Source organism: Microtus pennsylvanicus, chromosome 4 (assembly GCF_037038515.1).
Source record: "Microtus pennsylvanicus isolate mMicPen1 chromosome 4, mMicPen1.hap1, whole genome shotgun sequence".
NCBI classification, from domain to species: Eukaryota; Metazoa; Chordata; class Mammalia; order Rodentia; family Cricetidae; genus Microtus; species Microtus pennsylvanicus.
The window spans coordinates 73501951-73516382 of record NC_134582.1 but is presented as its reverse complement, the minus strand read 5'-3'; the positions used below and the strand labels follow the sequence as shown (position 1 = coordinate 73516382).

Sequence of the window (14432 nt, the reverse complement as noted above, 5' to 3'; positions counted from 1 at the left end):
TTACCTAAGCAAATTCAACACAATCTATTTGAACTTGAACTTAAACAGATACAGTAACAGTACTGTGTACAGTTAGACTGAGGGTCTTATAGTTCATGTAGCAATTGTTTTTTGGGGGCAGTGCCTTGGTACAGTCTCAGTTGGACACAGCTGTGTCCCCAGGGGACTTTATAGAAATATCTGGAGACATATTTTCATTACCAAGCTTGGGCTGGGTATTTGCTACTAGAATCTGTTAGATGGAGCTAGTGTTTCTTCTAGACAATCAAAAGTCCCAATGCCAAGAGTGCTGAGTGGAGAAACTCAGGCAGAGGCAATAGAGATGGGGCCCCAAGCTCTGTTTCTCAACAGTGCTCAGCACATCTATTCCCCAGGGATTCTGTACTATTTCCCAGGGATCCTGTACCGGGGTGCTATTAATTCCCTGGCCGGGTTCTTGCATCTGCTTTCTGAGCATTCAACAGCCCTGGGGGAAATTATTTCTCTCTCTCTCTCTCTCTCTCTCTCTCTCTCTCTCTCTCTGTCTCTCTCTCTGTCTCTGTCTCTCTCTGTCTCTCTCTCTCTCTCTCTCTCTCTCTCTCTCTCTCTCTCTCTCTCTCTCCTGAGGCAAAAGCTTTTGGAGCCTGTCCTGGAAGTAGCTCTTGTAGACCAGCCTGGCCTCGAAACTCACAGAGATCTGCCTGCCTCTGTCTTCCGAGTGCTGGGATTACGTGTGCCACCACTAGTGGTGTTTCTCACATTTGCTCACAAGGGCAATTGGCACACTGCTAGTTACAGCCTGCCAGTGCTAAGACAGGTGCAGAATCTTGCTGTCTGACCTTCTCTCTGAGCCTAAATGAATCGGCAGGTGTTCAGCTCAGCTTCAGTTATGCGGAGTGAAATGGATGAAGCCCCGCTTTCCAGGGTCCAGGCAATGATTCTGAAGTTCTCTTGTGTTTGAAGCCATCCTGTTTCCAGCTAAGCCTCGCACAGGGGAGAGAGAGGTCCGAGGGTGGAAACCAGAGCACTCACGGGCTTGGGCTTGGTTCCAGGATGGACACATTGCCCTTCATCTCGCGGTGAGGCGCTGTCAGATGGAGGTCATCAAGACCCTCCTCGGCCATGGGTGCTTCGTGGATTTCCAAGACAGGCACGGCAACACGCCCCTGCACGTGGCCTGCAAAGACGGCAGCGCACCTATCGTGATGGCCCTCTGCGAAGCCAGCTGCAATCTGGACATCTCAAACAAGGTACTTGCAGAGGGTGGGATCCCCAGATTCCCACTGGCTGCCGGGTTCTTGCCAAGTATATAATATTTTCTTGTCATAGCTGAGGATGACGGTCGCTAGGGGACAGTGCCATTTTGAGCCGTGTGACTGTTGAGTAGTTTCCCAGAGTAACAGAAAATTGGGACCTTAACATACACTTCTCACCTATTCTGGCCTCTCACTTTTGTGTTTGTAAAATGAATGGATGTGCGTGTATGTGTGCATGTGTGTGTGCATGTGTTTATGTGTGCGCGTGAACCTGTGCATGTGTACACATAGACATGTGCTTGTGTTTCCAAGAAGAGTTGAAACTCATGGTATAAACAAAGGCCGCTTTCCCATACACACCGTCCTCAGTAAATACTTTCGACGCTGTGTTCTGATCAAGGTTTTGGGTGCACTGTCTTCCTTGTCTCTGATGAGTTGTCTGTGGACAAAAGATCCAAATACAGTTGTGTATGTGTGCATGCATACACACTATGCAAATTTGGTAAAACCAAGGGAATACTGTCAACTTATAAGTAATAAAGGGGGCTGGAGAGATGGCTCAGTGGTTAAGAGCACCGCCTGCTCTTCCAAAGGTCCTGAGTTCAATTCCCAGCAACCACACTGTAGCTCACAACCATCTGCAGTGAGATCTGGTGCCCTCTTCTGGCCTGCAGGCACACATTCAGACAGAATACTGAGACTACTGTATACATAATAAATAAATAAAATCTTAAAAAATATAAGTAATACAGGAATGAAAATAATTGCATGTTATCAGTCCCTAAAAAGCCCCAAGTGCAGATTCTGGACTGTTGCTGTCACCAGCCATTTCACTGGATCCCACATCAATTTTCAGTACAAAATAAGAACAGTAAAATATTTGTGTAGTCTCAGTGTGTAACTCTGTGAAAGGCAGGCACACTCTCTTCTTAAGGTCATGTTAAAATGAAGTTGAGAAGAATAAATTTAAACTGCAGGAGAGGTCAGTTTATAGGTGGTATATATGCACCATAGGGCTTTATGATTTTGTTCAAGGTAAAATAATTAATACATGAAACAGCTGGAGAATCGTCTTGCTGTTCCTCTTACAGATTACAAGATTAACTGTGGTGCAAATTGAAGTTGGTAATCCTCATATTCTGGGACCCTGTGAAGGCTGTATCCTGGGTCTTCCCTTTAGCTGCTTCTTGCTGTCCTGGTTTTCCTTTCCTCATCGCGCCAAGATAGATATTTGAGTGGCTTAAGAGGGAGGCCAAATGGCCCCAATGGACCTGTGCTCATTAGACTTCCTTCAGCCTTCATGCAGGCGGCGCGGTGGACAGCCTGTGCGCAGCATTTGGGCTACACCAGCTTAGGTTGGACAAGGCCCAGAGTTCAGTTCCAATATAAAACAAGAAAAGCATGTCCTATCTTGTGTCTAAAGACAAAATCTTATTAAACACGTCCATTAGAAAGTCCAGCTTTGTTGGGCATGGTGGCACGCACTTGTGCTCCCCAGTACCTGTGACGTATAGGCAGGATTATGAATTTGAGGCAAGTCTGGGCTACGTGCGAAGAGCTTGTCTCCAGCACAAACATCCACCAAGACAAGTTTAGGTTTCCATGTTTAAAAACACCTGGCCTGGGATAAGGAAAGGCCTGTGGTCCTGTTCACAGCACCACAAAAGTGGACAGAGCGGACACTTGGCTCATTTGGTGGGAACTTGCCACAGTGGTTCACAAACTTGGGTATGCCAATCACACACCGTGCTGGGGCAGCACAGAGGGCCTTCAGTGGGTGATTCTGGTCATGCGTGGTGCTCATCCAAGGCGAAACCTCGAGTTGCAGAGGGACAGCTTGCGATCTGCAGCTTGTCCAGACTTGTGTGGAGCCTTCTGGCTGCGCTCTCGTGTGCTGAATGGCATCACACTGGGGACGGACACGGGAGAAAGCTGACTTTGCTTTATAGAAGCCACTTTTGTAGCCTACCCATCCTGAGAGGTAGTGCTCTAGTGACCCACTCCCATGCTCCCTCTGTCTCCTCGCCCGCTCTTTCCCTGTTTCTGTCCCTCTGCCCGCTTCCCAGCTTCCTTCCATCCCTGACCCTCTCCCCGTATCTTTCTGCCTTTCCTCTGGTGAAGAAGCAGAGATATTTAAGTCGTGTGCAGGGGAAAGTAAGTCCCAGCCACGGCTCCCCCCTCCCCCGCAAGTCTGTCCAGTCTGTCTTTACTCAGGCCCACACGGGTAGCCATTTGTCAGAGCAGACGTAGCACAGTGGTGTCCGTGCTCCTCAGGCAGGCTGCCATTCCTTCCCCATAGTGCTGTGCTGCTAGATTAGAGTCCTCTGGAGATAAACTTGACCATTCAAATCCTGCTGTTCTCACACCAAGAGGGCAGGGACTTGTCACTCTATGGTGACATTTCTTCCTGCTTAATTTGAAGATGAGGGTGGTTGCTTCTTAACCCAGTAGTGTTAGCGAACAGATATGAGAGAAAGTAAGGGCTGACATCAGTGTCACTAAGGTAGAAACCTCACAGGGCACCTCAGCCCAACAGACATACAGACAGACACCACCCACACCTATGACAAGCAATGGACATCAGGTGGGATAGGTGCACAGCCTGTTCTTGCACAGCCCAGGTCCTTGAGGAAGCGAGGATTCAGCCATGGGTGGTTCTACCTTCAGGCTACTTTAGAAAACCAGGCTCACAATACAAAGTGGTAAATCCCCTGCCGTCACTGCTGGGGCAGGCATGGGGCAGGCAGAAGGTGCTCCGGAAAGAGGGAGGAATCTGAAAGTTTGCTTCTTGGAAGTGACAGATCCAGCTGGATGAAGAGGTTAGGAGAGGCAGCTTTAGACTGCACCTTCATATGCAGCTCCTGAGAGCTGTGGTCCACACAGCACAGGTATGCAGCTCCTGAGGGCAGAGGTGATGGGAAACGGGAGAAAACAGAGCTGGAAGGAGCCCTGGGGGTCCAGACATGAAAAGCCTAGAGTGTTACACTAAGGAATTTGAATTCTGTCACATCCAGTGCTACACACCAGAGGGAAGTGGTGGCTGAAGGGTTAGAAGTTCAAGGCCAGCCCAGGCTACATGAGACCCTGTCCTAAACTTACTTTATGAGGTTCTTAATAAGGGTCCATTTCCTTATTGCCTTTCCTTTTAGTCTCTCCTCCCCTGTATAAAACTGTGTGCCGGAGTTCTCTGCCTTACGTTTCATCTTCCACACAGTCCACCCAGATCTGCACAGCTACCTCCTTACCTTCTCACGTTAACTCCTGCAGGTTTGAAAGTTAGGAGTTGTTTTCTAACACCTGTAAAGAGGATGGCAAAACAAAACCCACGTCACAGCTCTGTTGGCAGAAGGAATGCTGTGGAACACTCCTTCCAGCTCTGTTCCCTGTGTGCTGGCTACGGGCGTCACCATGGCCTGAGTAGCATTCAGACTTTCCAAAGCATGCCACAGACTGAGTTACAGATACAGAAACCCGTGTCAGGAGGAAAAGCCAGTAATGGATTGAAGAATGTGATCATGTGTTCATCAGTTCAGTTGTTTGTCTCCTACCCAATATTCCTAGATGTGAGCTGGGAGGGAAATGCTCTGGTGTGTTAATGGAGAGTGCAGAGCAGGAGGCCATGGGAAGAGGCCCAGTGGCACTGAGGGTTTGAGTTTCTGCCACACTCCTCCTATATTAAACACTTGAAATGACAATGTATTGAGCCATGTAAAAATAAACACTGTGCAAGCAAATATTCCCAAGATCCGACTGTTCACGTACTCTGTACTGTCTCGCTGATTTTCATTCAGAGCAAACGATTTTGTAATTTCATTGTTGTGCTTGTGGAGTCTCTTAGCCTCCAAACTTAGCAGCCTTTGAGAAAGATCAAACACCTGTGGAGAGGAATCCCCTCTCTTACTCTGTGCATGCTCATAGTCACCAGGGTGCATGGTTGCTGCGTCTTGCACTGGTGCTCCCCCTGTGAATGGAGTAGGAAAGGTGCCTCCCTCTCCCCCATTTCACAAGATTATTTTTGAGATGTAAACATTAAAAAAATATTACTTTATGTATTTGGGTATTTTGTCTGCTTATATTATTGTGCACCACACATGTGCCTGGTGTCCACTGGGGTCAGAGAAGATGTTGGATCCCCTGAACTGGAGTTAAGGATGGTTGTGAGCTACTGTGTGGGTGCTAGGTCCTCCGGAAGAAGAGCTAGTTCACTTAACTGTGGACTACCTCTCCAACTTCTGTTTTCAAGACCTTTATTTCTTAGTGTAGAGGCTCATAACTCCTCAGAGCAGACCTGCAAAGACAAGTGTCACCGAGAGGAGAGCCGGCAGTCTAATGCACCTACTCTGAGTTCCTTGGAGGAGACATTCACCCATATCCTTCAAACCTTAAGATAGCGGCTGTTATCCCTGAGGCTTCACTGTAGTGCCCCAAGGTGCATGACACGCAGTTTGAGAGCCACAGGCATAAAAGCCATGATAGGCATGGCCTCAAAGCGTTACTTCCTTAGAGTCCCCTCTTCAGCCCTTCTTTTGCCTCCCCGGCTCTCTGGATCTGAACTGTTTGATGCAGGCACACATGGATGTCTGGGCACTTGTGCTCTTGCCTCTTGCCTTTCTCTCTGCCAACACAGCAGGGAACTTGGTTACCCTGTGGCTAGCCTCCTCATTTGTCCTTTGAAGGTGTATTTGAAGCTAGTCTTTCAACTTCAGAGTACCTGAAAATGTTCTGCCTGGCAGGCTTGCCTGAGTGGGAGCCAGAACCTCCTCTTTAGTTCTGGTGGGCCCAGGCCCCTTACGTAATGCTGTCTCTCCCCCAACGACAGTGGCTGTGAGCTATGGGCTTTTGCAGGCAACAGCCAAGAGAACGCCTTTGGTATTTTCTTTTTCCTCTTCCCAGTATGGACGTACTCCTCTCCACCTTGCAGCCAACAATGGGATCCTGGACGTGGTCCGCTACCTCTGTCTGATGGGCGCCAACGTGGAGGCTCTGACCTCGGTGAGTACCAGGCAGGTGCGGGTGTTTGGCTGCGGAGAGCCATGGAAACTTCTCATGCCTCAAGGGCACGGGGAGAAAGGTATTGCCTGGCAACTGCATTCTAAAGCAGACAGGTTGCTATTAAGCTTTAACTCTCGGCTGCAGTTACATAAACATTTGCCCACACAGACCCAGTTTAATATCTAGTTAATGTTTCATCCTTTTCTCATCTCGCCAGCCTCTCCGCCAGTGACCCGCTGGCTTGCGCTGGCCTTTTGTTTACCATGTTACACAACCCAACCGTGCTGCTTAACTCTCTATTCCACGTGTGGATTTCTCTTTCGTAAGTGCTTCCCGTTGGCCCCAGGGCACAGGAGGCCTGGAGCCTGTGGGAGGAGCTGGATCCCCTGTGGGACCCTGGGGGTCATGAGCGGCTGAAAGGCAAAGGGCAGGTGTCTACTGTTTAGTGTCTGCCTTGCTGCTGGGCCTGAACATTACTTTTAAGCCAGACACAGTCCTTTCCTCTAGCTTCTCGCTTCAGGCTCAGTACCCCAACAGCTTCGCATTTCCCAAAATACCAGAGATAAGAGTTTGGCCAACAAGATGAGTGGCCATTCAGTTGTGGCCATGAACTATTGCTCAAGTTGCTGCTGGCCCAACAGTGGGTTGACTGTGTGGGGCGGTCTTGACCTTCACAGACCTCAGCTTTGCTGGCAGTCAGTTGTGAAGGCGATCATGTGGCATTTGATGTGGCGGCCCACCAGAGGCTCTGAGGTCGGAAGCGCAGCTCTGGTTCCCCGAGATCTTCAAGGTCTTAACCGAGCAGCCCACGGCGAGCCCCATCCATCCTGCTGCTTGTTTTCAGATGACGTTTCCCTGTGGCAGAGCCGCTTTCTTCATTCACCTGTTGTCTCTGTGCATGCTGGAGAGCCCCAGACACCTGGCGTGAGCCGCAGAGTCTGTGTGTAGGTCTTTGCGGTGCCAGCCACTCTCAGGACCGAACAGTTCTGTTCTCTGCAGAGCTGGGCTCTCTGTAGGCACAGACGTTAACAATGCCCCGTGTGGGCTGGGCACGCTTCTCAGAGTATTTCTTTACCCCTGCCGTACAAGGACCCTCATTCCTCTGTCAACCCAGTCTTTACCTACGGGTTAGTGATCCTCCCACAAAGCATCTCATGCATGCTTAAAATGAAAAAAAAAATATTTCTTCGACTCAGATGATGCCTCATAGGAAAAACAGAAACAAGGGTGATTTGAAATGCTATCAGCTGTTAGAGCCAGAAATGTGTGTGGCGTCCGGTCTCTTTGTGTTCCTCTGTGAGCCCCTGGTTCTCTCCATTCATGCTTCTCTGTGGTGTCTGTCTCCTTTGTTCCCCACTACCATCCTTCCAGGCCACCTTCTCCTCTGATCCCTGTCTCTTCCAGCTTCTAGAGGGGCTCTTCGGGGTTTTCTGTCCACCCTTATAGCTCCTCGCTTAGCCTCACCATTTACTCAGACAGACATAGGGAAACTTCTAGAACATGAGAGAGGGATGCTGATCAGAGAGTCTTTTTTTCTTTTTTTCCGTTTATTTATTTATTAAAGATTTCTGTCTCTTCCCCGCCACCGCCTCCCATTTCCCTCCCCCTCCCCCAATCAAGTCCCATGATCAGAGAGTCTTAACAGCCAATCTGGAGTCACTGGGTGAGGCAAGAGTCGGGTCCTGGGAAATTGGTGGAGCTGACCCTTCTGCAGGAGCTAGACATGGAGGATATCCACTGAGTGATTTTGAAGTTATTAGAGGCTCCAGAAAAGCACCAAATACAGAGTCTTGAGCTGTAAGGATTCCAGGGACCGTGCAGCACTGAGAGCCTCCCGTGGCACCTGGCAATCTAGCCAGGGGAAGGCAGGCCTCTTCCTCTTAGAGCAATGTTGCCTGAGTGCTGAGGAGTGGGGTGGCCGAGTGCTGAGGACCTCACCAAAAACGAAGCCCAGACTTTGTTTTTGTTTCAGATTCTCTAGCAGCTCCGCTAAAAACAACAGATGAAGCAAATTTCAGTAGAGCATCAGAATATCATCTCAACAGTGTTTTAAGATTGTTAATGTCTTTCCTATTGTCTCACCTGTACCAAGTTTTTAGTGCCTTGTGTGTTCTGCGCTGACATCCATTTTTTCTGGACCACATTTTTGACCCTGGGCTGGGGCTGCTGCCCTGTGGGACAGCCTTACCAGTAACTTTTTCCGGTTCCTTCTGAGAAGAGTGTCCGAGCAACACTTGGCTCCACAGCGCCTTCTAGTGCCTCTCCTGGTTTGATTTTTTTTTTTCACAATCAAGGTTTTATTACTGGTTAGAAAAACATTGCAGCAGTGACATTAAAGAACCCCTCTCCACTCTGCAGTACAGAAATATAGTTTTCCAAGGGTCACTCTGGTGGAGTCTCAACAGTTTTCCACTCAACTTCTTTTCTGCAAATTTTCTCTTCTTAGTTATTGTATTCTTGAAGAGCCTGAAAAAATATGGAACACTTCACAAATTTGCAGAAATGGTTTCTGAGGGCTCCTGCCCTTCCTCTTGCCTTCCCCCTCCCAGACTCTCCACTGGCTTGTCTTCCTCAACCACTGACTCAGCAGAGGCCCGTCCCTCTAGGAACTTGTCTCTTTCAGTATGAATGAAGACAGATTACCAAAGAAGTGGCTGGGTATGGTGGTGTACACCTTTGATACCAGGACTCAGGGAGCAAAGGAAAGCAAATCTTTGAGATCAAGGCCAGCCTGGTCTGCATAGAGAGTTCTAGGCCAGCCAGAGCTACATAGTGAGATGCTGTCTCAAAAATAAAATGAAACGGTATGTGATCAAAATGATCAAGGCATGTAAGTCATCTGTAGGACCTTTGTAGGTCCACCTGGGCCTTGGAATAACTGAAAGCCACCCCAGGGACAGTGGCTGGCTTCCACGCTCTCTCTGATGGAACTCCCTCTGACTTGGTCTCTTCCTCTTACTGCCCAGCAAGTACCAGTGGCTCCTGTTTATCCTTTTTCTTAGTCCTGACCCACTTTTGCCTCCCTACACCTGCCTCGTCTCTGCCGATACCTGCCTCTGACTCTTTCCCCTGTTCCTGGATACCTGTTGTCCAGCCTTCCTTGTTTTCTCTCTGGGTCCTAGGTCTGCAGCTTCACTTGAACACCAGGCCCTCCTCCACGTCTCTGGACCTGCATGTCCTCAGAGCTCAGCCTTGAATGTTACCTTGGAAAGTCTGAGGCAGCCACATCCTGCTTCTTTCCCTCCCAAAGGCATTCCATGCAGAGTCAGTTTGATGAGATGGTGGGGAGTGCAGTGTCCAATAAGGAACCCCGTTCAACCCATAGCCTGTTGGATTCATCTGAAGATTTTAGGGACAGAGTAAGAACAGGGTGACCCTGACTTTGAAGCACCGCTCTGTGGAACACACACCTGAGCTGCACCTTCAGCCTGGGTTGAGCGTTCATTCTCAGCCTGGCAATTTTGTTCCCAAGAGACACTTGGAATTCTCTGGAGACATGCAGTTTTCCGGCTAGATGTTATGGAATGTTCCCGGCCCCTTGGCAGATGGCAGAGTTTTGTTAGCCACTGTATAAGGTAGAAAATGGCTTTCCACAGCAGAGAATGACATAATCCAGTAGAACTGAGATTAGGAATTGCTGGGCTTGAGAGACTCCATGAGTATCTCTGGAGTAGCTTAAGCTGAAGAGCTGGGAGTTTGGCAGGCAGACAGACTTTCGGCATTTCAGGCCGCCACAGGATGGCTCGCCTCCAAATGCTGGTAATGAAGCCATAGGCTTACTTTTCTTTTGCTGAATAGGTGTCTTCATTGACTTGAAAATTGGTTTTTAGGGCTGAATAAAACTTCAGCTCAACGGTTGTGTCCTTCTCCCTTGGTGTGTGTGGGAGGGGGGGTACAGCCACAGCTCCTGTCCCTCTGAGGGACCGTGAGGTCACTCTTGTGCCTCACTGTGAACTGGATCAGGTCTGGACCAGAAGGTTCCCTGGAGATGGTCATACCCATGGTATATAAATAAGAATATATCCCTTCATATGAAACCATGGCCCCGTGAGAAGTCTAATTAAACAGTAAAGATCAAAGTGCTGTGGACTCTTAGGTCCCCACACAGTGATTGTCAGCAACCAAACTGTGCTAGTCTGTGTTTGGAAGGCACAGTGATTCCCATCCGTGGCACTGTCTGAGGGCCAGGTCTGTATGTGTTAGAACTGAGAGACATGAGCTGACACTGAAGCGGACACACGTGACTGCTATGTTAGAGACGGGGCCTCAGGGCAGGAAATCAGTCAGAGAATGAGCATGCGCTGAGTCTGTGGGTTGAGCATCTTTCTGCCGTCCCCGCAGGACATTGATGTCTTCTTTGCTCTGACATCTTTCTTTCCTGGGCCACCGGATAAAATAAGGATTCTCTGGACAGGGAAACAAGCCGGGATATGGTCTTTTACCTGACTTTCTTCTAACCCTGCTGCGCCTATTTCTTCCTCAAGCTGGTGTGTTTGAGTCTTATGCAGTTCTGCTTTTCAGGGGAAGGGCACTCACTGATCGTCTGTCTCCTACAGGATGGCAAGACGGCTGAAGACCTCGCCAGGTCAGAACAGCACGAGCATGTGGCGGGGCTCTTGGCAAGACTACGGAAGGTGAGCTTCCCTTGAAGTTCTCGGCTTCGTTTTTCTGCGAGAAGCTTTTCTTGTGAGCTATTGGGGGAGGCATCAGGCTTGGGTTTAGGAAGACCATCTGTCCATGTGCTGTCAGTGGGCACACATGCAGAAGCACCCATAGGGTTTCTTCTACACTTGGCTGTAAGAAATGAATTTGGGGGCTGGAGGGATAGGCTCAGTGGTTAAGAGCACTGGTTGCTCTTGCAGAGGGCCAGGAATCAATTCCCAGCATCTCCACGGCAGTTCACAACCATCTGTAAGCCCCATGCTTACAGGAGATCCAACATCTCCTCAGACACCAGGCAGATGCACAAACTAGCTTGGTATTTCCCTTCACTGAGTTAGTTTGGTTTTCCCAACCCTTTCTCTGCTAACCATCCTGTCTTAGCTAGAATTTCTATTGCTATGAAGAGATGCTATGACCATGGCAATCCTTATAAAGGAAAACATTTAACTGAGCTGGCTTGCAGTTTCAGAGGCTTAGTCTATTATCATGGTAGGTGGCATGCAGGCATGCATGGTGCTGGAGAGGGGGCTGAGAGTTCTACATCTTGATCTTCAGGGAACAGGAAGTGAGCTGCGTACCACACTGAGCACAACTTGAGCAAAGGAGACCTCAAAGCCTGCCCCCACAGGGAAATACTTCCTCCAACAAGGCCACACATCCTAATAGTGCCGCTCCCTATGAGGTTTATGGGGGCCAATTGCATTCAAACCATCACACACCCCTACAGTGGAGGGGGACAGATACTGATGATGTCTCTTTCCCTCTTTTGTTTTGAATTCCCAGCTCCTGTTTATAAAGACATAAAACAAGCAAATATAGGTGTAAGATCTGCAGCCTGTTTCATGCATCTAGAGACTTCAGAATGCTTAATCCCCTTTTGGTTAAGATATCTATTTGTTGCCAGGCAGTGATGGCGCACGCCTTTAATCCCAGCACTCTGGAGGCAGAGGCAGGTGGATCTCTGTGAGTTTGAGGGCAGAACAGTCTCCAAAGCTACACAGAGAAACCCTGTCTCGAAAAACCAAATTTAAAAAAAGAAAGAAAGAAAAGAAAAGATATCTATTTGTTAACACACAAAGGTATCCACTGTAGTCCTATTTAAAGTGTAGTAGCGAAAATTAGACACATCAGGTCATCGACACTAATGTGTAGCAAATTGTCACAGAGAACGGGATGGTGTTTCACCTTTATGGATGCTTATGAAGAGGTTGTAAGTACAGGAGGTTAATGCTTAGGATGTTTCTAGGCTGAAGCAAAGAATAAAAAGATAAATTGTCCTCCCATTTTAGCCCTTACCCTAGGGCTGGGATGTAGCTCAGTTGGTAGAGATCTTCCAGAACATTCAAGAAACCCTGATTTCCATTGCTAGTGTGGAGGGTGCTGCTTACTGGATTTCTCCCTATGGCTTGTTCAGGGTAGCACCACCGACAGTGAGCTGGGTGCTCCCAAACTAATCATTCATCAAGAAAATTCCTCACAGATCTGCCGGTTTGGTGGAGGCAATTCCTCAGCTGAGGAGCCCTCTTCTGAGGTGACTCGAATTTATATCAAGTTGGCAAAAACTAAGGAGTGCAGGTGGCCTGGATTCTGGACCCAGCCCCATGAAGCTCTTGCTGGATGAACTGGTCCATTGCTCACCAAATCTATGTTTCAACTTCTGTATTTGACCCATGGGTAGAGGTGGCACCTCACAGGATGGTATTTAGGGCCAAAAGAGTTGAGATAAATGTGTCCTGAGGACAGCACCTGCACACATGGTTCCCTTTCTGGTTGGCACCCTGAAGAGCATCCCTAAAATGGACCCTGGCAATTTTGGTGGCATCCCTGGGGTCATGTAGCTGTTCTGTCATTTTATGTCCCCAGGGTTCACAGAGAAGGTGGGGAACTGGGCCTCAAAGAGACTGAGGGAGGGGTTAGTGGAAAGCCAAGAGCCCCATCTCACACACAGTATCTCCACTTTCTGAATCTCTTTGTGTGCACAGGGCCTATGTACTGTGTATTCCCAGCCAGCATGGGGACATCGCAGTGAGTCTGTGCCAAGAATCCCCCTCCCTGTAGCAGGTCAGATTACTCCCTAGTGCCTGCAGAGAAAGTCGGGGTGATGATGGCAGTAGCTTGCTGCAGAAGCCAGTGCCTGCAGAGAAAGTCAGGTGCATTTGTTTGCATTTTCTCACTGGGTCACCAGGAGGGGAAACTGTTCAAACAGAGAATGTGGGAGAAGAGGGAAGGCCGCAGAGTGGCCACTGTGCCCTTCTGCCTTCTCTGCCACGCTCACTGGGGCATTCCTGGCATTACAGGTGGGTGCAAGGCCTGTATTGCAGACTTATTTTGGTCTCCAGCCTCCAGGCCCCTGTTGTAACCTCTATTTTTCTCTCCTTTCCTTTGTGAAAACCAAAGGTTACCTCCACATACCAGGCTGTGTTCCCTGTCTGTCTTAGAGCCACTCGAAGGAGAGGTGGGCCTTGGCCTTCCTCACTCGGGGACAGTCCACGTGGTCACTGCAGTTCTCAAAGGCTCACCCCCTGTGTTTTCACCTCCTAGGAAGGTAGTTTTGCTGTCAAGAAAATCAGGGGATTGACCTATGGAAATAGATCCAAAGCCAGTCTGCCACTGCCACCAGAGAATGCCAGCGTGAGAGCCAGAGGGTCTGTGCTCATCACTAGGCAGTGAGGGCTGACACAGGACCTCAGGAGCATCCCTTCTGGACAGGCTAGGACCACCGGGGGCCCAGGTCAATGCCAGGAGGTCGGGCTGAGCTGTGTGGAGTCTGCACTGGTCCAGTTCAATATGGAGGGCTTAGAACATTTGGTTCTTAGTGCATTGTGGTTTGGTGGGCTCTACAAGCACCACAACTGTGCCCTGGCTGCCCCTTGCCAGGGGAACTAACAGGAGGAAGGTGTCCCTTCTGTCACATGCATGCGCCTACACACACACACACACACACACACACACACACACTCACGTGATTCCTTCCAGGAAACAGAGCTCATTAGCCTCTCCACCCCACACACCTGAGCTGCGCTGTCTAGCCAGACCAAGTTTCCTCATCTAAATGTAAGGTTGATGTGGCCGCAGGGAGTGGTCTGCTTTCCAATTGGCCTTGAAGTCCATTTTCGCTGCCACCTTTGTCCCTGTGATTTCCATGTTTATCAGACCTTTGGGGACTTGATTTTCTTGATTGTCTTTTCAGTCAGACTTTCCGTAAATTGATATTAAAAGTGCCCATGTCTAGGCAGAAGTGCTCAGGAATGTTTTGGAAAATGGACAGTGTTGGGAGTTGCCCAGAATTAAAATTCACCAGGAGTGAAGAGCATTTGTATAATTAGGGTCTTACAGCTTCCGCCTCATGCTGGAAGCCGCTGTCTCTTCTCTGGGCTCTTATCTGGCGTCTCCAGATTGCTGGTCGTCTTCCTCTCCAGCCTGTGGGTTTAGTCATCTTTCCTGGTGGGAAAGTGGATGCTAATTTGCCAGGGGAAAAGTTGCTGTAGAAAGAAAACTGTAAACCCACAGACCTTTTCTAGGTTCAGGCTGTGGTGTCAGGGT

General features: G+C 49.1%; 1 protein-coding gene across 1 annotated transcript in view; it reads left to right on the top strand.

The window, feature by feature from the left end:
* Dapk1 (death associated protein kinase 1) overlaps nucleotides 1-14432 on the top strand; it is a 153266-nt gene that overhangs the window by 122366 nt on the left and 16468 nt on the right. The window contains exons 17-19 of the mRNA XM_075969390.1: nucleotides 1032-1229; nucleotides 6129-6227; nucleotides 10784-10861. Coding sequence (XP_075825505.1) covers nucleotides 1032-1229; nucleotides 6129-6227; nucleotides 10784-10861 — 375 coding nt within the window. The remainder of the gene's footprint in view (nucleotides 1-1031; nucleotides 1230-6128; nucleotides 6228-10783; nucleotides 10862-14432) is intronic.